The following is a 22,229-nucleotide window of genomic DNA, read 5'->3' on the forward strand; positions in this document are numbered from 1 at the left end:
ACAAACACCATAAGCCACACTCACCTGTTTCACACCTCGCTCTAAAACGGGCTCTGCCGAAGGAACTCAGGAGAAGCAAGAAGGGGTGACAGATTGAAAGCTTCCGATCCACACGCCCGAAGACCCCCTTCCACCAGCTCATCAGGGTAGGAAGGATGTTGTGCCAAAGAGATTACCGTCTTCTTCATTGAGAGATCACCCCCCACAACATCCTTGGCAAAGACTTTTGGCACCCCCCGCTCACGGCCACATGCGAGTCACATTTTCAAAAGTAGGTCCTTTTCAGAGATGCCCCATCAACGCCCTAACAGATGTCAATCAGTTAACTTTCCTCCACCCGATCCCAAGCAAGATGTCCACGTGGGATACAATCCACGCACGGCAAGGTGGGTGTTTGCGAGCTCTCATAGCAGACACATGATGCAATGGTGCTTTCCACGAACACCCAGGTCTCTCAGCCTGACGGAACCCCGCCTGCCAGTGCCAATTCATCTCAAGCCCGTCATTTCTCACCGTGGTCTCCTCGTTTGCCCCAGAATTCTTCACGTTCTTCACCGTGCCTCTCTCTGACAGGTGCACGTCTCCTGATGGAAAACTTCCCTCACCCATTTGGTTTGGTTTTCTTTTTAGTTTATTCATTTTGAGAGAGAGAGAGAGAGACAGCAAGTGACCCACTATTTCAAGACCTGAATCAAAGTCGGACGCTGAACTGACTGAGCCACCCAGACGCCCCTCCTCAACCATTTGAATCCCCCTTGTCCTTTGGGGCCCGAACAACATCACTCCCCTCCACAGGGTCTGCCCCAAACACGACACCTCAGGCTACAATGGGCTGCTTCTTCTGAACTCTGTATTATGTTCTAGACCTTGGAATCACTACGCTGGATACCTCGGCATACACTGCAATCCGCTGTTAAATGCGGCGAGTTCCCACAATGCCAGGCATAGCACCCACCCTAGAGACAGTGAACGAGTACTTGCTGATCATTAGTCTTTGCTTTTCCACCTAAAAGCTAAACAGGTATTTCTTCCACCAGAAACACCTGCCCTTTTGGTATGCCTTCCCCCGAAGGAAAGACAGAGAAAAGGTCTTTTTTTTTTTTTTTTTTCTGGCAGAACTTGATAAATCGGGGCTTATTTATTTTCCATCGCCTGGTAAAACAGATTCTTCTCCTTGAAGACGGTGATTCAGAGAAGGGAAGAACGTTGAAGGAAGCGAAGGTACCGCCTGGGATCACATTCGAGAATCAAAGTTACCGAGTCCTAATGCGTGCAAGCGTCATGCCTTGAAAACCCAACGAAATCAAGAGAGTTTGGGTAACGGAAGAAATAAGAGGTGAGCGGAGGACTGGAAAAGCAGAAAAGGTCTTCCCTTCGACATGATGGGACCTAACTCGCCTACCATTAACTGTCTTTTCTTTGTTTCTTTTTAATTTTTGAAAACCATGCAACGGGTAGTCCAGCTTGGCAGAAAGAAGTTGAGTAGGTCCTGTATTAGAAGAGACTCAGCTTTCTCCTTACCCTTACTTACACTCATTACATTACACTCAAAGAGTCATTTCTCCGAATAAAAGTCAACTCCTGAAATTTTACATACAGACTCTTAGATACACAAGCTATCTAAAACAAACTTTAGGGGCGCCTGGGTGGCGCAGTCGGTTAAGCGTCGGACTTCAGCCAGGTCACGATCTCACGGTCCGTGAGTTCGAGCCCCGCGTCGGGCTCTGGGCTGATGGCTCGGAGCCTGGAGCCTGTTTCCGATTCTGTGTCTCCCTCTCTCTCTGCCCCTCCCCCGTTCATGCTCTGTCTCTCTCTGTCCCAAAAATAAATAAATGTTGGAAAAAAAATTAAAACAAACTTTAAAAACACGCATCCGGTCATTCTCCACTGGACAAATACTTACTGAGCCCCTGGGAGATGCCAGGCACTAAGAGAGACATTTGTTGTAGGATGAAAACAAAAAGGATAGTATGTAAAATGTAGCAAATAAAGAAGCCACCCATGCATGGGCTCACCAACCACGAAAGCTTGGTTTTCCATCCTGTTGTCTTTCCTGAAAAGTCATTTTTCGATCCCAAATCAAGATTTTCCCCAATCCATAACACATTCCCAAACACCAGCATGTCTTCAAGGAATGCTATCACAACATTTGTGCCCCCAAAGAAGTGGTTACATTTCTTTTGTTGGTAAAATACTGGCTGGCAGACGCTTCTCACAAATTATTGGTAAATATCCTGTTTTCTGGAGACCTAGCCATGAAGAATAGACAAAGGGGCACCTGGGTGGCTCAGTCGGTTAAGCGTCTGACTTTGGCTCAGGTCATGATCCTACGGTTTGTGAATTTGAGCCCCGTGTTGGGCTCTGTGCTGACAGCTCAGAGCCTGGAGCCTGCTTCGGATTCTGTGTCTCCCTCTCTCTCTGCCCCTTTCCCGCTCACGCTATGTCTCTCTCTCTCTCTCTCTCTCTCTCTCAAAAATAAATAAACATTTTTTAAAAATAGACGAATTACAAGATGAAATGTTCAGGCCTGCTTCTCAGGCTGGGCTCTTCATAAAAGATGCTAAGAGCTTAACACCTTAAACATGCCTTGTAAAATGATGTCTGCACTTCCAAGGGTAGAGAAACGTGTCTGCTATTGTCCAGGGTGAGACAAGCCCTTAATAACCGTGTCACTCACTGCTTTGCAAAGTGCCGTTTCCCCCTTTCCCTTAATTTAATCCTTCCTTTTCCCTGTTGCCCTTTTCAATCCCTCAACTGATACGGCTGATCTCTGTAATAATATTCAAGTTCCCAAGAAAGTATAAAGCTGGGATTTGACTCTATTTGTCTAAGCAGAACTTAATTAGGAAGGTAGATCTTCTGCCAGAAGGCAAATAGCAATGATGGGTGGCTCTATGTTCTCTCAGATGAGCCAGCTCTCTGAACCCACACACCCCTCTGTGCGGTGGGGTCCAGTCCGCCGGGGTCTGCCTGAGCCCGGAGCTAAGCAGACAGATGTCTGGCGCCCTAAGTCTTTCTTCCAGATGAAATGCAGATATGAAGCAGCTTCTGAACCGGGTGGACATCTATCCCCTCTAAAAAGTGGGTAAGCAGAGGCCCTGAAAAACTAGCAAGTGCCCTCACCCTTCTTCATTTGCATTTCAAAGGCCAGACCTTGCGCCTCTTTTACGAAGGAACTCCAAAGTCATCACCCCTCACACTGATCCCTGGGGGCTCCCGCTCAGGGATAGCATATGACCAGATTAGGAGGGGGCTGGAGTAGGGGATAGCTGGCCTACATTGTGTGGTTTTAGTAAAGAGCTACATTGTGCTCTGTTGCCCCCCGAAACGGCCTGGATTAGAATCAACGTTAAAACCAAATTAGAGGGGCACCTGGGCGGCTCAGTCGGTTGAGTGTCCGACTCTTGATTTTGGCTCAACTCATGATTCCAGGGTGTGGGATCAAGTCCTTCCCCTCCACAGGGTCTCAGCGTGAATCCTGCTTGAGATTCTCTCTCTCTCTCTCTCTCGCTCTCGCTCTCGCTCTCGCTCTCGCTCTCTCCCTCTGCCCCTCCCCTACTTGTGCTCTCTCTCTCTTTCTAAAATAAAAAAAAATTTTTTTTTAATTTGAGTGAGATTTAAAACAAGATAACTTGTATATCTCCCATCAGAAAGATCCAATTGATCAAATTTTCTAACAAAACACATTCCTTTTGGTATTATCAATATATATTCAACCCAGGGGCGCCTGGGTGGCTCAGTCGGCTGAGCATCGGACTTCGGCTCAGGTCAGGATCTCACAGCTGGAGTTCAAGCCCCGCATCGGGCTCTGTGCTGACAGCTCAGAGCCTGGAGCCTGCTTTGGATACTGTCTCCCTTTCTCTCTGCCCCTCTCCCACTCATGCCATGTCTCTCTCTGTCTCTCAAAAATAAACATTTAAAAAAAATTTTTTTTAAATATATATATTCAATCCAATTCAGAAATGACATGCTTCCTTTTTAAGTACTGCCTACCGTGGTTTTTTGTATAGAGGCAGTTGGTTTTGATTTCCCCCCTCAACTATGCCCAATTCATCAGCTTTATTACTTATTTCCCAGGGGCAAGGGAAAATGTTTTTTGTCAGTCGTCACCAAACATAGAAAGCCATTTGTCGAATTGTTTAACTAAAACAACAAGCAAAAAACAAAAACAAAACAAGCATCTTGCTCTGGAGTGCATTTTTATTTTTTTAAACCTTTTTTAAAAATTATTATATTTTATTTTATTTTTGAGACAGAGAGAGACAGAACACGAGCAGGGGAGGGGCAGAGAGAGGGAGGGAGACACGGAATCCGAAGCAGGCTCCAGGCTCCGAGCTGTCGGCACGGAGCCCAACGCGGGGCTCGAACTCACAGACTGTGAGATCAGGACCTGAGCTGAAGTCAGACGCTTAACCGACTGAGCCACCCCGGCGCCCCTGGAGTGTATTTTTAAGTTTCAAGCTACTGTAATTAAGAAATGAATATGTTGGTCTTAAAAGACACAAAAGTTAAACTATCTCCTCCAGGTAATCAACGCGAGAAACTGAAAATATTCCTTTTTCACATTCTTCTAGCTCATGCCTAGACTAGAAAAGAGTGAAAAGCGTTCCTGATTTTTCGATTCCAAGAGGAATCCGTCCAAACGGTTTCTATTCCTCGCACACAAAATGGCGGCTGAGGAAGTTCCTGTGGTCAACAACTGAATAATTCGTAGTCTCTGAAGAATTCGGTGGTTTTGTCTTCTCCAGGTCCTCCTTGGAATGAGAGCCCCACACACATTTCTAGTCCTGAGTTCTTACGAAGGAAACCATATACGAATTGTCTTCAGCAGTTAAAAATTGGCCACGCTAAGCATCGAGAACAACACTAAGACGACCAGCCAGAGACCTTAACGTGAACTTTCATAACCAGTTCATAAAACTCTTAAGATTGCACATAAATTGACAGAAATGACAGTTAACGTTTCCAACCTCTGCTCCGGGGACATCACTGAGCCACGATATCACAGAAATTTCAACCGCCTTCATGTAGCCTTCCGAATAAAATACGTAAACAAATTAAATAGGACATAGGAATAATTTTAAACACACTTCAACACACTCTCATCTAAATTCAAATTGTTTTCTGTGATGTGAGGCACAGAGAATTTCAAGTACAAGTGAAAAGAAGAAGCACTTCAATTAGTGAATGAACGATATTAATAACGGTCAAAGGACTGATGTCTGCTGGTAAAGACAAGGAGGGCTGCCACTATTCATCCAAAGTTTCCAGAAAATGCTCAACTTTGTTTTGCCTTCAGAAGAGGGCTGTTAAGTATTAGAAAATATGCGGAGATTTTACCATCAACTTTACTTTTAAAAAATGTTCTTTTCCAGGGGCGTCTGGCTGGTTCAGTCAGTTAAGCATCTGACTTTTGGTTTGGGCTCAGGTCAGCATCTTGCAGTTTGTGGGTTGGAGCCCCACATCGTGCTCTGTGCTGACAGTGCAGAGCCTGCTTGGTACTCTCTCTCTCTCCCTCTCTCTCTCCCTCTCTCTCAAAATAAATTAAAAAAAAAAAAAACCTTTAAAAAAGGTTTTTTTCCCCAAAATCACGCGGTCTCTGTCCAATAAATCATGGAACGAAGGAACAAGATGGCTGGATTTTGTTTTCCTGTTTTAAGGTTCCTCCCTGTTTAAATTCTCAAAGTAACTGGTGTAAAAGCTCAGAAATCTGGGAGAAGCTATCATTTTACAGAGGCCGCAGTCTACCCCTGCCTGTGTCCCAGTTGGGTTTTTTGTTTGTTTGTTTTTACTTTTTTTTAAAGTTTATTTATTTTGAGAGAGAGAGAGAGAGAGAGAGACAGCATGAGCAGGGAAGGGGCAGAGAGAGAGAGAGAGAGAGGGAGAGAGAGAATCCCAAGAAGGTTCCACAATGTCAGCGCAGAGCCCAACGCGGGGGGTTTGATACCAAGAACTGTGAGATCATAACCTGAGCTGAAATCGAGATTCGGAAGCTTAACCGACTGAGCCACCCAGGCGCCCCTGTATCCAAGTTGTTTTTAATGTTAAGATTTCAACAGAAGATCTTCTCTCTAAAGCATGACTCACTTCTTAATAGACTTTGCTTAACACAGCTAAAGACTTAAGCAAAATTTTTTTGTTTTTTGATAACGCGATGTTATCATTTGCAAATAATCGTCTACTGGGGGGGGGGGGTTGCCTGACCCCACGCCAAAAGGCCCCGGGTGGTTATGTATTTGGGGGTCTGCTCTTTTTAGAGTTTTCCTGGCTCCTTCCCTGACGCGCTGTTGACTTCATTGCCTCCATGTGGTACATGGACGTGAACTCTCTCTACCCCTGCCGGTACGTCTAGTCCCCAGCAGCACCCCCCCCCCTTCTCCCTTTATCACGACCTTCTATCCAGATGCTGTTCCCCAGTTTACAAAGTGCTTCCACAAACCTTATCTCATCTAATCTAATTTTCTATTTCTAATCCGTTTAGGGACAAGCAACCAGATGATCCGTAATGCCCACGAGCTCAGTTAGATAAGTAAAAGTCATCAGGCTCCGAGTGAGATCCTGAAGCAGTCTCCCAGGAATAGAGTGCGTAAGCCTTAAGGCAACGATGCGGTATCTCTCTGCAGCCCAGACTTTCCCTCACCGTTCAGTCATTCTATTGATCGCTCACTTCGTAAGCAGTTCCTGAGTACCTGCTACGCGTACCTGTTAAGCTGAGGGCTGGGATTATAAGAATGATCAGACCCAGGTTCCTGCCTGCGAGCAGCACCAAGACTAGGAGAGAGATCAACGTGTCCACAGTTCCCCATAGTGAGAATGGCCCATCAGCATTAAGACAGCTTGGCCCAGGGGCGCCTGGGTGGCTCAGTCCGTTAAGCATCTGACTCTTGGTTTCAGCTCAGGCCGTAATCTCACAGTGGGTGAGTTCGAGCCCCGGGTCGGGTTCTGAGCTGTCAGGGCAGAGCCTGCTTGCGATTCTCTGTCTCCCTCTCCCTCTCTCTCTCTCTCTCTCTTCCCCTCACCCATTCGCGCTCTTCTCTCTGTCAAATAAATAAACATTTTTTTGAGTTAAAAAAAAGATAGCTTGGCACAAAGGATTACGAGAACGGGAATGATAGTTCCCCAATCCGGCAGAGAAGATTTTCCAGAAGCTCTCAAGCTGCGGAAGGAGCTTGGCATGTCTTTCTTTACGGTTCTCAGCTGGGTGACGGACCCTGGAGGTTGCTAGACTGCTGAACTCTAGACACACCACGGAAATGGTTCTCAAATCTGGCTGTGCATTGGAACGACTGGGGGGACCTCTCGAAACAAAATAATTACAAGACACGGTGCCTTTGGGAAACTGTCGGGCGGTACCTACTCAAGCTGAACATATACCTACCCGATGACCCCGCTGTGCCATCCGTAGGTACAAACCCCACAGAAACGCGTACCAGAAGACATGCCCGAGGCCAGCACTGTCACAGCAACCAAAACCTGGAAGCCACCCAGATGTCCATCAACAGGTGAACGGATAAACCAACCATGGGACGTCCACGTGATGGGACAGTACCAGCAATGAAAAGAACGAGCCACTAGTATCCGTAACGTGGGTGACTTGTACAAATGTTACCCTGAGTGAAAGAAACCTTATATAAACGAGTACACGCTGTATAATTCCACTCATATAATGTGCCAAAGCAGAAAAAAAAAATGTATCTATTGTCTTAGAAGTCAGGGCCGTGGGGCCCACTGGTGAGGGGTGGTGACTGGGAAGGAGCACTGAAGGTGGTTTCTGGGTGCTGATAATGTTGTGTTTCTTTTTTTTTTTTTAATTTTTTTATGTTTATTTATTTTCGAGAGAGAGAGAGAGAGAGTCAGAAGGTGAGTGGGGGGAGGGGCAGAGAGAGAGGGGGACACTGAATCCGAAGCAGGCTCCAGGCTCCGAGCTGTCAGCACAGAGCCCCGAGGTGGGGCTCGAACCCATGGACTGCGAGATCATGATGTGAGCTGAAGTCGGACGCCTAACCCACTGAGCCACCCAGGCGCCCCAATGTCGTGTTTCTTCATCAGTGTGCTGATTATACGGATGTGTTCAATTCGTAAAGATTCGTCAAACGGTATACTTAGGATTTGCGTGGTTTCCTGAACTCATGTAATATTTCAATACCAAATTTATTTAAACGTTAAAAAAAAAAAAAAAAAGAAGAAGAAATACCTAGGCCTGGGCCTCACCGCAGGCCAATTAAGCTCAGCGGGGGGGTTGGGGTGACCACAATGTCTGTATTTTGTAGACGCACCCAGGTGGCTCTGATGTCTGGCCATATCTGAAAGCCAGGCAGCTTGGTGTTCCTATATTTATCAATAGCTCCTTTGTGGGGACAGCCTGGCACATGGCAAAGGGAACGAGCCCTGGAGTAAGGCCCATCGGCAGCGCCGTTCTGACTGGCGCATTTGCCCGGATCATCCCCAAACCTCAGTTTCCTCCACTGTGTAATGGGCACAACACCACCTCCCTGCCAGGACTGTCGGGAGGATTAAACAAGCTAATATGCCTAAAGTACCTAGCACAGTACCTAGAACACAGTAGGTGCTTGAGAAGCGGTAGGCACTCCACTCCTTTTCCTCCTTTGCATCCGAAGTTCCTAAGCAGGGTGATGAGCGGGCCGCTGTAAAGGAACCAAATTCGCGCTCTCCAATTTCTCCTCCTGAATGAGTTTCTTTGTAAAGACTGAAGTAATATTATACTTGGACTGATGGTGTCAAACAAATATCGGACATTTCCGGGCCCTGGTTTGCTGACTCTATTCAGCACCTGCTGTCCCCAAAGATGCATGGGGAGGACAAAGACAGCAGATACATACAACAACCACAGACCCTCCTTTGGAAAGCTTTACTCCTGTCCTCACCCTTAAGCACAGCGCCAGCCCTGTGCGAGCAAAGACAAGGCCAAGATGTGAGTTGGCAGAAAGAATCGAAAAAATGAGTAGCTCAGAAGACGTACCACCCATGAAATGTGCCAAATGAAACACTTTTGTATAAGAGTGTTTTAGGGGTGCCTGGGTGGCTCAGTCGGTTAAGCATCTGACTCTTGGTTTCGGCTCAGGTCACGATCTCACAGTTCGTGGGTTCGAGCCCCGCATCAGGCTCTGCGCTGACAGCATGGAGCCTGCCTGAGATTCTCTCTCTCTCTCTCTCTCTCTCTCTCTCTCTCTCTCCCTCTCCCTCTCCCTCTCTCTCTCTCTCTCTCGCTGCCCCTCTTCTGCTCTCTCTGCCTCTCAAAATAAATAAACTTAAAAAAAAATTTTTTTAGCTTTAAAATGTCCTCTATTGGGGCGCCTGGGTGGCGCAGTCGGTTAAGCGTCCGACTTCAGCCAGGTCACGATCTCGCGGTCCGGGAGTTCGAGCCCCGCGTCGGGCTCTGGGCTGATGGCTCAGAGCCTGGAGCCTGTTTCCGATTCTGTGTCTCCCTCTCTCTCTGCCCCTCCCCCGTTCATGCTCTGTCTCTCTCTGTCCCCAAAATAAATAAACGTTGAAAAAAAAAATTAAAAAAAAAAAAATAATAAAATGTCCTCTATTAGTAAAAACAAACCAAACAAACTCCTGGGTAGAGAGCAGAAGATCTATATTGGAGCTTTAACGCTACCACAGGTAAGCTGTCTGTATGACTTCGGTGAACTAACTTTTCCGTTTCTCCGGCAAATGAAAAGTAATGCCACCTCTCCTACACGCTTCTACAAGGGCACGGCGAGTTTCAGATAAGGTTAAGTACAAGACATTCTGAAAAATTAAGCAGCAAAGAAACCCAAGCTGAGAATCCAAGCTGCAAATTTCACTTTGTTCCAAACTCCAATCACCAACCACCACCACCCCCGGAGACTGAGAACTCTCTGATATGAACTGCTCCAAGCACACACCCAGAGCCTGGAGCCGGCTTATGTAAGAGTGAACTGCGGTACCGCCTGGCATGTAGCATAATACTTTGCTTCAGAGAAATCCTTGGAAATGCCTCAGCTGAAGTACAAGGGCAGGCCCTGGCCTTACGTTTTGCAGAGAGGTGCCCTCAGTCACAGAACACCAGGACCGTGGCTGGAGCAAATGATGTCATCCCAGCTCCCCTTACCGTGGTCAATGTCAAAATTAAGATAGGAAGTTCAAGGACAAATTGTGGGCTTTCCAGGCAAATAGAAGTTAGAAAGGCAGTTCGCACCTTAGGATCTTACAGTTTAAACTGTTAATACTTTGCAGAACCTCAACCGAAATCTACCCGTTTCGGTGATGGTTTTTAGGTTATATAAAGCTTTTTATTCACAAAAAGCTAAGTAGCCGCATAGACAAATATATTCCCGTATTCTATTTTTACTCCCGCTACACGTTAGGAAAAGAAAAACAAATCATGTGAGTCACCCCTATAGCCCCAAACAATAACAAACCAAGAAATGAAAACAAGGTTTTTGAAGAGACAGAGATAAACTTGAGGGCTCTCCACTCGAGAGCTAAGAAACGAAATAGCTCAAATACCTGTTGGGTTCCTAAATGACTGGAAAATGAAAACTCGAAATTAACTACGGGCACGTTGGTACACCTTGTAGAGTACAGCCACAAACCCTTCCTGCGACAGACCTGTGTACTCGACGCCAAAGATATCCCCAAACGTGCGGATGCCCGGGACTGAGGGGGTGGGGAGGGGGGGAGGCATCAAATTAGTATCGAAAATAGTGCTGTTGACTCCCGCCCTGGTGGGGGGGTGGGGGGGGAGAAGGACTCCCGTCCGCTGCAAACCCGGCGGCCAGGGCCGGACAACTCGCCCCTAAGTTTGGCGCGTCCTCGCTCCGCGCCCTCGGCCCCCCGCCCCCCGCTCCCGGCCCCCGGGATCCCAGGGCACCGCCAGGCCCTGGCCCAGCACCGACCCCGCGGCCGGGGCTGCGAGCCACGGCAGGGGGAGGAAGGGCGGCTCCTCTGCAACCCCGGTCCTGCGGCACCACCCCGGCCCTCGCGCTCTCCCCTTCCCCTGACCCCTAGCCCCCAGGCAGGTCACCTGGCTCGGCCGCTGCCCGCTGCTCCTCCCGCTGCTCGCTCGCTCGCTCCGGCCGCGCCGCCGCCGCCGCCGCCGCCTCCTGGAAGCGGCTCGCCCTCGCGAGTCACGGGGCCGGCGAGCGGGCGGGCGAGCCCGTGCCAAGGCTGCGGGAACCGCGCGCCCCGGCCGGAGCTGGGACCCTGCGCTGAGCGCGGCCGCCACCCGGGCGAAACTGGAGAGCTGGGGCTCGGCTCGCCCGGGCGGGGAGGGGCGGCTGCAACTTTGCTCCCGAACGCGGGCGAGGAGGGGGCGCCCGTCTCCAAACTCCGTGCCGCGCCCGCCACCTCTCCAGCCGAAGGATTTTCTTTATGCCTTTTTTTTTTTTTTTTTTCTCTAAGATCTAAAGGGAAGCCAGATTCTCGCCCTCAAGTTCTGGCTTCCAGGGCCGTGCGGCTCGGCGGGCGGAGGAGCGCGGCGCCGAGCGGGGTGCGGGAGACGCTCCCGCCGGGTGCGCTGGCGGCGAGCCGGGCCGGGGCGCGCGGGGCGGGCGGGAGCGGCTTCCCGGGGACCCCGCTCGGCCGCCGCGCGCTGGCCCCTCCGGCCCGGAGCCGGAGCCGGGCAGGGAGAGCGGCCTGGAGGGACCGGGCCGGCGGCGGGGAAGCGGTGACCCGGACCTGGATCGCCGAAGTAGGAACTGGAAGTGACAGCGGCAGGGCAGAGCAGCCGCCGCCGCCGCCGCCGCCGCCGCCGCCGCCCGGGTAGCCGTGGCAGCGGCAGAAGCCGCGGCGAAGCGGCGGCAGCATGCGCAGTGTGGCCGCCGCCTGCTCCGGCCGAGCCCGGGGCCCGCTGGCGCCCGGCCTGCCGCGGGCCACCGCCGGGGCCTCGGGCGGGAGTCCCGGCCTCCCGGACGCGCCCTTCCCGGTGGCCTTGCTTCCTCCTGCACCCCCGGACCCGACCAGGAACCCCCCACCCCCACCCCCCAGCGCCGTGCGGAGCCGCTGAGACCGCCAGAAAGCAAGCGCTCTCCGGCGGCCCTCGGCATCCGTCCCTTCCCCAACTCTCCTGGATGCCCTTCCCGGGCTCTCTGATAACAGGACCCAAGTCGAATGGTCCCTCCGGGAGAGCCTCACCACGTTCGTGGGGGGGGGGGGGAGGGTGCGGGGGTATTTACCGCCTTCCTCGAAGTCTTTTTACAGAAAGACAATGCAGTCGGTAAAAGATGAGGCTGCCAGAGCCCTGTCAGTTCCTGTAACTCATGGAAATTCCATTAGGAGTGTCAGATTTGCTCAACAGACCAAAAAAGAAAAACTTACCAAAATCCTCCTTAGTCTTCCCCCTGGCACAAACTGAGCAGCTAAATATACAAAGCTTTGCCGGGCAGAAACTCCTGGAATTGGGCCAGTCAAAAACAGAGTGTCCAACAGTTAGACGTTACCAGTCCCTACTCTAGTCTCCTCTTGCACAGATGAGTCAACCGAGGCCTAGGGGAGGGGACTCTGACTTCACAGCGGTGGCAGACTGGGGCTTGAGGGAGGGTCTGATACCCATTACAGCTATTGGTTAGTCGCGTGACCTCATGCCTCACTCCTCCAAGATGGTTTTGCTCTCCTAGAGCTGGAGCGCTCTTAGGGGAGAGCCAGCCCTGACTCTTGGTCATCAGTGGACCTGCCTTCCTTCCAGAACTGCCTCCCTGCAGAGCAGCCCCCTGGGAAATGGCAAATCGTCCATCCCACAGGCCCCACTTTGGGGACGGCACCCAGGCTGTTCCAGTGACAAGGCAGATGGAGTGACTCAGGGAGACAGGAGGCAGTGAGGGGGTGGGGGCAAAGAAAAACCATACTGATACCAGCTGGTACTGGAAAGAGAAGGAGAGAGAGAAGAAAGAAGGGAGGGAGAGAGAAAGAGAGAGAGAAGGACGCACTAAGTGAGCCACATATGCATTCAGTGAAATCCCTCATGAACAAAACATCTCTTTATAAAAGTAGGCTTGGGGGCGCCTGGCTGGCTCACTCAGTGGAGCGTGCAACTCTTGATCGCAGGGTCGCGAGCTCCAGCCCCACGTTGGGTGCGGAGCCTACTTACAAAAATAAAAAATAACTAAAAGTAGAGTTGGCCCAGGAGCAAAATAGGAGATAGCAGGGTAAACCTGGCGATGGGTTGGTAGTAAGGCGGGCAGGGGACAAAGCAGGAGTAGGCGGGGCGGGGGGATGAGGCCAGGAGGAAATCACAGAGGAAGTAGCCAAGAACAGCCCAGAGAGGTATCAATCACTCAGGCCACTCTCAAATGATCGGAACAACTGTATCTGTCCCTACACCTCCCAAGTTCAAAGGCAGAATGAAAATAAAACTACCATGGCTAGAATAGTGTTGTCAAAGGACTTCCTGGTCGCATTAGTGACACTCTACCTAGACATCAGGGTTTTTCCACGCGCTCTAGAACATTTTCTCTTGAGGCCTGAGTGTCCTCCCTGCCTTCTCCATTTCCATAAAAAAGATCTAGTTGGTTCACAGGAAAGGAAATACAAATGGACCATAAAAGGGTCAGAAGATGCCCAAACTCACCAGGAATCATGAAATTCAAATTACAGCAGTAAATCAAATACCATTTTCACCCAACATTTGAGCAAACATTGAAGCTAAATAATACCCAGTGCTGCCAGGGACATGAGGAAGAAGGCACTTCCTACTCTACTGGTGGGGGTATAACTTCACAGGGCGTTTTTATAGGGATTTGAGAACAGCTATCAAATTTGACACAGTAATTCCATTTCTGTGAAGAAAGACGTCTCAAGAATAATCACAGATGTACACAAATCTATCTCTATGTGCACATACTACAACATGACCCACTGGGATTTATCCCAGCAATGCAAGATGGAACTAACATATGAAAATCAATCAGAGTAATACACCATATCAATATAATAAACCAACCGTCACCTTAACAGATACAGAAAAAGCATTTCACAAAATCCGGCACCGTCTCATGACAAAACAAAAGACAAAACAAAAAACAAAACTCAAAAAAACTCAAAAAACTAAGAATAGAAGGGGAACTCCTTCAACCTGACACAGGGCATCGATGAAAAACCCACAGCTAACATCCTACTTAATGATGAAAGACTGAAAGCTTCCCCCTAAGATTAAGAACAACACCAGGCTGTCCACTTTAATCACTTCTATTCAACATTGTTCTGAAGGTTCTAACCAGGGGAATTAGGCAAGAAAATGAAGTAAAAGGCATCCAGATTGGTAAAGGAGGAAGTAAAACTATCTGTGTGCGCAGATGACATAATCTTGTACAGGAAAACCACAAGGAATCCAAAAAACTATTCAAACTAATAAATAAGTTACACAAAGTTGAAGGATACAAGATCGATATGCAAAGGCCAATTGCATTTCTACACGCTTGCAGTGAGCAATCCAAATATGAAATTAAGAAAACAATTCCATTTACAACAGCATCGAAAGGAATCGAATACTTTGGAATAGATTGGACCACGGAGGTACAACACGTGCACACTAGAAACTACAGAACAATGTTGAATGACATGTTAAAAGGCCCAAATAAGTGGAAAGACATCCTGTGTCCATGGATCGCAAGACTTAATATTGTTAATGTGGCAATACTCCCAAAGCCATCTACAGATTGTACACAATCCCTATCAAAATGCCAGCTGGGTTGTTGGTTTTTTTGGGTTTTTTTTTTTGTTTTGTTTTGTTTTGTTTTGTTTTTCACAAATGGACAGGCTGATCCTAAAATCCATATGGGTACACAAGGGATCCAGAATAGCCAAAATGATTTGGAAAATGGAGAACAAATTTGGAAGGCTCATGCTTTCTGATTTGAAAACTTACTACACAGCTACATTAATCGAGTGGGGGAAGGAATGGTCTTTTCAACAAATAGTGTTTCAGAGAATACGGTTGGACCCCTACCTCACACCATATACAAAAAGTAACTCAAAACGAATCGAAGACCTAAAGGTAAGAGCTTAAACTATAACACTCTTAGAAGAAAACATAAGGGTAAATCTTTACGACCTCGCATCGGGCAATGATTTTTTTTAGATACGACACCCAAAACGCAAGCAACAACAACAAAATAGATCAATTTGACTTCATCGAATTTTTTAGAGGATCTTTTCTTTAATGTTTATTTATTTATTTTGAGGGGCGGGGAGGGAGGGCCAGAGAGAGAGGGAGAGAGAATCCCAAGCAGGTTCTGTGCAGGCCTGAACTCAAAAACCATGACGTCATGACCTGAGCAAAAATCAAGAGTCAGACACTTAACTGACTGAGCCCATCCAGGCGCCCCTGACTTCATCAAACTTAAAAAACTTGTGTGTTTCAAAAGATACCATCGGGGGGGCGCCTGGGTGGCGCAGTCGGTTAAGCGTCCGACTTCAGCCAGGTCACGATCTCACGGTCTGTGAGTTCGAGCCCCGCGTCAGGCTCTGGGCTGATGGCTCGGAGCCTGGAGCCTGTTTCCGATTCTGTGTCTCCCTCTCTCTCTGCCCCTCCCCCGTTCATGCTCTGTCTCTGTCTGTCCCAAAAATAAATAAAAACGTTGAAAAAAAAAATTAAAAAAAAAAAAAAAAAAAAGATACCATCGGGGTGCCTGGCTGGCTCAGTTGGAAGACCCTGCGAGCCTGGATCTCAGGGTCATGAGTTTAAGCCCCACGTTGGGGATGGAGAGTCCTTAAATAAACAAAACTTGAAAAAACAGATACTATCAAAGTTAGGAGGTGCTTCAGCGAGCGCTTTGTTTTTTAGATGTCTCAGCAAACCTCGCTGACCACTTACTAGCTGTGCGATCTTCTAGACACCCTCGGACACTACCGCCATATGAGCACACAAAGACGGAGGTCCCTTGGAGAGGCCCGCTGGACCCCTAGAGATTCAGAAGGCAGCAACTCTTTAATGGGGCCACCATGCCCCACAGCCAGCACTCGAGCTGTCATTCTGCTGTATCTCTGGCTTCATTTTTCTGCATTTCCCAGCTGACCGTTTCAAACTGGCACTCTCTCTTTCGATAAATAATAATGTGTTCTGGGCAACGGTCAAGCCCTACTCTCCTTGCGTTTTGTACGTTAACAGCTTTATGGCATTAATCAAAATCTATTAAGTATGTCCTATACTAGGCACTGTTGCTAGGTAAGGTAGGCCCGAGAGATACGGTAGCTGAAGCGACGAGAGACGGAAACAACTTAAATGTCCATGGATGGATGGACGGATAAAAAAGACGTGGTATGTATACACAATCAAGTATTATTCAGCCACGACAAAGGAGCGTATCTTGCCACCTGTGACAACACGGATGGCCCCTGGGCACATTACGCTAAGTTAGAGAAGTCACAGAAAGACAAGTAGTGTGTGACCTCACTTACATGTGGAATCTAAAAAAGTCAAACTCGAAAAACTGGGAGTAAAATGGTAGTTACCACGGGATGGGGAGGTGGGGGGATGAAAAGCGATATGGTTTAAGGCACGAACTTGGGGTGCCTGGGGGGCTCGGTCGGTTAAGCGTCCGACTTCAGCTCAGGTCATGATCTCCCGGTTCGTGGGTTCGAGCCCCGCGTCGGGCTCTGTGCCGACCGCTCGGAGCCTGGAGCCTGCTTCGGATTCTTTCTCTCTCTGTCTGCGCCCCCTCCCCATCTGTCTCTCAAAATAAAATAAATAAGCATTTTTAAAAAAAAAGAAAGATTTGTATCCGAAGTGGGTGAAAATATTTTAAGCATTGGTACTTACAGGAGTAAGCTTTATTTATCAGAAAAATCCACTTTTGTGAAACGACTCATTCTCCAACAGCGCCGGCTAGACCCAGCTTCATAGTGCAGAAATCATTGGCAACCTCACCATGTTTTTATTTGTCAAATAAAAAAGAAAATACCATGATCTGTTCCGTAGAAGACATTATTCTATAAGATACATACAGTCGTCCCAGGCTCCACTTACCTCAAAAAGCATACACACACACGTGCCCGTGCATACACACGCAGCTAAAATTGGGCAACAGGGACACCTGGAACACGATATTCTGAGACAAGCATAGCCTGATGCTGTGGCTAGCTTTGGGAAAAAATCCTGAAGCAAACCAAGTTTTATCTGGGGCAAAGCGACTTGCATTACTACTAATAATGATAGCTAACACTTGGAGGATAGTTACTATGTACGAGGCACTCTTCTGGGGACATGAATTCATTGGCATCTGACACTGATCCTATGAGATGTGTGCTGCTATCCTTCCCATTTTACAGGTGGGGAGACTAAGGCGTAGTCAAGTAACATGCCCAAAGCCACAAAGCTACTAGTAAGAAGAGAACTGAGATTTGGACCCAAGCAATCCAGCATCGGAGGGCATGATCAACCCACTACTAATAATTCTCCACAAATAACACTGCTAATACATGTCTATGCTTCTTATGTCCCTGGTTCTCTGCTGAGGACTGTACATACATTATCTCACAGATCTTTTTCAGGTTGGAGCTCTTACTTCTAAATTATTATGTATTATCTCATTTAATCCTTAAAACAGCCCCATGAAGTAGTAATTCTTGTGTCGGTTGTACAGATCAAAATACTGAGGCACATACCCAAAGGGGGGAAAAGCACAAATTCAAAAAGATATGCACCCATATGTTTATTGCAGCATTATTTACAATAGTTAAGATATGGAAGCCACCCAAGTGTCCACTGATAGAAGAATGGACACAGATGTGTATATAAAGATGTGTATTAAAAAAAGAATGGGGGTGACTGGGTGGCTCAGTGGCTCAGTCAGTTAAATGCTCGACTCTTGATTTTTGGCTCAGGTAATGGTCTCAGGGTTCGTGAGTTCAAGCCCCACATCGGCTGCTTGGGAGTCTCTCCCTCTCTCTCTGCCCCTCCCCTGCTCGTGCTCTCTCTCTCTCTCTCTCTCTCTCTCTCTCTCAAAATAAAAAAATAAACATTTTATTAAAAAAAAAAAAAGAACGAAATCTCGCCATTTGTGACAACACGGATGGACCCAGAGGGCATTATGCTGAGTGAAATAAGTCAAGACAAAGAAAGACCATTATCATGTTATTTCAGTGATAACGTGGAATCTAAGAAACAAAACAAACAAAGCAGAAACCGACAAATACAGAGAACAAACCACTGGTTGCCAGAAGGAAGGGAACTGGGGGGCTGGGTAAAATAGGTGAAGGCGGTCCAGAGGCACAAACTTCCAGTTATAAAATAAGTAAGTCACGAGGATGGAAAGTACAGCATGGGGAATATAGTCAATAACGAGATAGTAACGTTGTATGGTGTCGAACAGTAGCTATACTTATAGTGATGAGCGCTGTGTAATACACAGAATTGGCAAATCACCACGTTGTACGCCTGAAACGAATACAATATGATATGGCAACTGTACTTCCATTTTCAAAACTACAATCTTTTTTAAATGGATGTATAAGACTTCAGCATCATTTGAATGTACTTTATTTATTTGACTACTCCCCTATTGCTAGATAGTGACGTTGTTTCCCTGGTTTTTGCTTCTGCACATAAAGACGTGATACACACACGCACACACACACACACACACACACACGTTGAGGAACAGAAAAGTTAAGTAATTCAACACTCAGGCAAAGTATCACCTCCTTTCCAGCAACGCCCCCATATGTACTGTAAGGATCCATATAACATGACATAATGCGATGTAAGTTCATATACAATTTCTACCACAGGCCCACGTTTTCTCAGCTTTCCAAGGCTTCTGTTCTAAAGGGTTAATGGGAGGGGCGCCCGGGGTGGCTCGGTCGGTTTAAGGGTCCGACTTTTGATTTCGTCTCAGGTCATGATCTCACGGTTCATGGGATCAAGCCCCGAGCTGGGCTCTGTGCTGAGCAGGAAGCCTGCTTTGGGATTCTCTCTCTCCCTTTCTCTCTGTCCCTCCCCCACTCACACTCTTTCTCCCTCTCTCAAAATAAATAAACATTTTTTTTAAATGCCCTTAAAGTGTTAATGGGAAAAAGTGACAACATACTTTCCTCTCTTCCCAGTTCAGGGGGATTATGGTCAAGGCTTGGATGCTGTATTAAAAGATAATCATAGGGGCGCCTGGGTGGCGCAGTCGGTTAAGCGTCCGACTTCAGCCAGGTCACGATCTCGCGGTCCGTGAGTTCGAGCCCCGCGTCAGGCTCTGGGCTGATGGCTCGGAGCCTGGAGCCTGTTTCCGATTCTGTGTCTCCCTCTCTCTCTGCCCCTCCCCCGTTCATGCTCTGTCTCTCTCTGTCCCAAAAATAAATAAACGTTGAAAAAAAAAAAAAATTTAAAAAAAAAAAAAAAAAAAAGATAATCATATTCCGGGGTGCCGGGGTGGCTCAGTCGGCTGAGCGTCCTACTCTTGATTTCGGCTCCAGGCACGATCTCGCGGTTCGTGAGTTCGAGCCCCGCGCTGTCAGCACAGAGCCTGCTTGGGATTCCCTGTCCCTCTCTCTGCCCCTCCCCTCCTCTCTCTCAGAATAAATAAATAAACTTGAAAAAAAAACACCTTATTTAAAAAAAAAAAAAATATATATATATATATATATATATATATATATATATCACATTCTGAGTTTTAGATTTTGTTTTCTTTTGCTTCGGAACTGGTTTCTGGAAAAGACAGACTGATGAGCCACCACTGCAGAGCACCAATCTTAACCACGGTTTCCCTAAAGCGCTACCTCTGTTCAAGGGTCAAAATCAACCAAGCGCTCTTAGTACAACAGCATCTTCCTTAGCAGGGCCTGGGCGGGCTTACCTCCACCTGAAGGGTTGCACATCCTTTCAGGAAGTCACTGATGTTGTTGAGGCAGTCAGCTTCGGTTTGCGGCTCCAAACAGAACTAGAGAAACACAGTCAAATGTCACTTGGATGCTGTCATCCCATGCCAAGCACGCCACATTCCTCATTTGCTGATAATCCGAGAGGTAGGCTTTTTAAGGCAGGGGCAACACTGCTGTCAATCCAGGAAGAGAAATAACCACCGGAGGAAGTGATGTAAAAGTCTAAACGGTCGGTCCCGTTTCAAATGTCACTAAACCTCTAGTCCCAAACCATCTATCTCGGCGTGCAAACTTTTTCTTCGCCTTCTGCCAAAGTGTGGCGATGGCGAATTAGATCCAGGCTGTTTTTTGAGCTTGGTTCTTGCTTTTAATCTAAAATTATACTTTCCCCTTGGCCGTTTGCAACATTTGGTCATAGTTCTGTGTGTTTTACCACCATGTCAGCAGTGGTTTTCAAGTTTCGGAAAACTTCTGAGTCAATCAGTTGGCTCACTAAAAATGCAAACTGGTTCAAGGAGGCAAAAGAAGTCACGTTACGCTCACGGTCACGTTCCCTGCCAACCTAAAGAAAGTGACAGGAGGACTTGACCTCTAAACTCACTTAAAGTGCCTACTTTAGAAATTAGCCATCCTCGTGATCATGGGTTCCCATCATTAAAACTTTTGGAGTTTAGAAGAGAGTAAGGTTAGTTTCGCTTTGAACGCATGTTGCATTCAAAACCTATATTTGGTTTCTATTGTTTTACCAAAGCTTTCCTGACATTTTGGATTATTTCTCCCGGTTGCTAAATAGCCTCTGTTTCAATGGATATTTTCTTTCTTTGAGAAGAAAATCGCCATGGATTTTAGTCAAACTGTCAATAAACACCATTAGTATCTGCTCTAAATGATGCCATGATTACACAGACTCACATAGACCCCAAGTTCAACAGATACCTTTGATACACAGGGAGGGACCACATGGATCTCTATGACAGAGCAAATGATAGCAGTATTTTTTCCTTGTCCCCTGGCACCAAAGGTGTATCAGTTGTATTATATTTGCAGGCCAATCGTTAAAGGAGAATATTTCACTTTCAGAGTTTTTCAAAGTAGAAAAACAACAAGACAGAATGCCAAACTCTTAGCGATTAAAAGTAGGAGAGTCCCTGGCAATAGAACACCTCCAGAGTTACATTATTACCGCTCTCTGGCGGTAAGCAATGCCAAAGAGCCTTTCTCTTACCTTTTCTAGAGAGCCAGGCCTAAGTCTGTTGATCAGTTTGCACAGCACTACCCCATTTTTCAGCGAAGACTTCAAGAACTCCTCCGGATCACAGATGGTCTTTTTGGGGGAATCTAAAACCCCCAAGGATATAAGCCATGTCACGATTCGCTCTTCTGGATTCATTGCTGAGGACTGTCTGCTCTGAACAGTTCTCTGGGGCAGCTGCAAAGACTAAAGCCACATCCGTGATTGCATCTGCTACTGTCTTCCGTTTTTATGAGTTCTCTGCTGGTGCTTGCAGAGCAAAGCATTTAAACAACTTTTCTTAGATAACGGGGGAGCCCACTCAACTTATGGGATCTTAAAGCCACAGAGATCACACGTAAAAGATGTAGAAATCGAATGCATAAAAATCCTGGAGAACGCTGGGCTTCTTTTTCAAAACCTGCAAAACAAATTCACTAGGATTAAAAAGAAGAAGAAACACACGCAAACACCGCCCCTCCCCCCCCCCCAAAAAAAACCCACAGTGCAACAAGCTGTAAGGGAAGGAAGTGAAGGAGAGAGTAGGAAGCAAGTGCTCTCGGAAAACAGAAAGGACCTTGGAGATGAGACACCCAAGGGCCAGTCTGGGAGAACACTGTCAATAAATAGTCTAGCCCCAGTGAAAATCTGGCCTCTGTCAGGAGGAAGATGCCAACTGGCTCTTAGGTCAGACAGATGTGAGCCTCGTGGGGAAGGTAGGCTGAGAAAACGTGCCAAGTGAATGAAGATTGTGCCTGCTGTCAGCCATCACGGTGTATACGCAGAAGCTAGAAGAATGGCATTTTACTTTGCAGCCAAAAAAGCTATGTTTAGGGAAATAGGCTAAGGATAACATCTGACATCCTGTTTACTTGCATTCTTTAGCAATTCCTTTTCTGGACCTGGTTCCACTACACAATCCAGCTGCAGTACCCTTAGCAAAGGCTCAGACACAGTCCCATAAGTGGGTCCAAAACACTTGAAAACAGAACTTTGGAGAACAAAAGAGCCCTTGTCCTCTGTCTATACTACAGTCTGGAAAGTGCACGCTTCCCCCAACAAGAAACACTTTGCGTTAAAAATCCTGCTCTGAGAAGAGAGAAAAAAAAAAAACTGGTCTATAACAGACCTTGTTACCCTCAAACATTGTCACCACCCAGTTGAAATAGTCATAGAATTGGGAAACTTACGATAAGGCCAG

General features: G+C 47.4%; 1 protein-coding gene across 5 annotated transcripts in view; it reads right to left on the reverse strand.

Annotated features, from left to right (window-relative positions):
- Window positions 1–21,425, reverse strand: part of ARHGEF6 (Rac/Cdc42 guanine nucleotide exchange factor 6) — a 101,759-nt gene extending 80,334 nt beyond the window's left edge. For 2 of the 5 annotated variants that reach the window (XM_030306340.1, XM_030306339.1), the window contains exons 1-2: window positions 21,023–21,225; window positions 19,773–19,856 (exon numbers count right to left, since the gene is read on the reverse strand). In XM_030306340.1, the coding sequence (XP_030162200.1) occupies window positions 19,773–19,856; window positions 21,023–21,187 (249 nt within the window). In that variant the 5' untranslated portion in view covers window positions 21,188–21,225. Of the gene's footprint in view, window positions 1–11,014; window positions 11,063–12,306; window positions 12,363–19,772; window positions 19,857–21,022 lie in introns of those variants that run through there. The other 3 variants (XM_030306338.1, XM_030306342.1, XM_030306341.1) reach the window with 3 other exon arrangements.
- Between the last annotated feature and the right edge of the window lie 804 nt (window positions 21,426–22,229).

The sequence above is a fragment of the Lynx canadensis genome, chromosome X, assembly GCF_007474595.2.
Source record: "Lynx canadensis isolate LIC74 chromosome X, mLynCan4.pri.v2, whole genome shotgun sequence".
NCBI lineage: Eukaryota > Metazoa > Chordata > Mammalia > Carnivora > Felidae > Lynx > Lynx canadensis.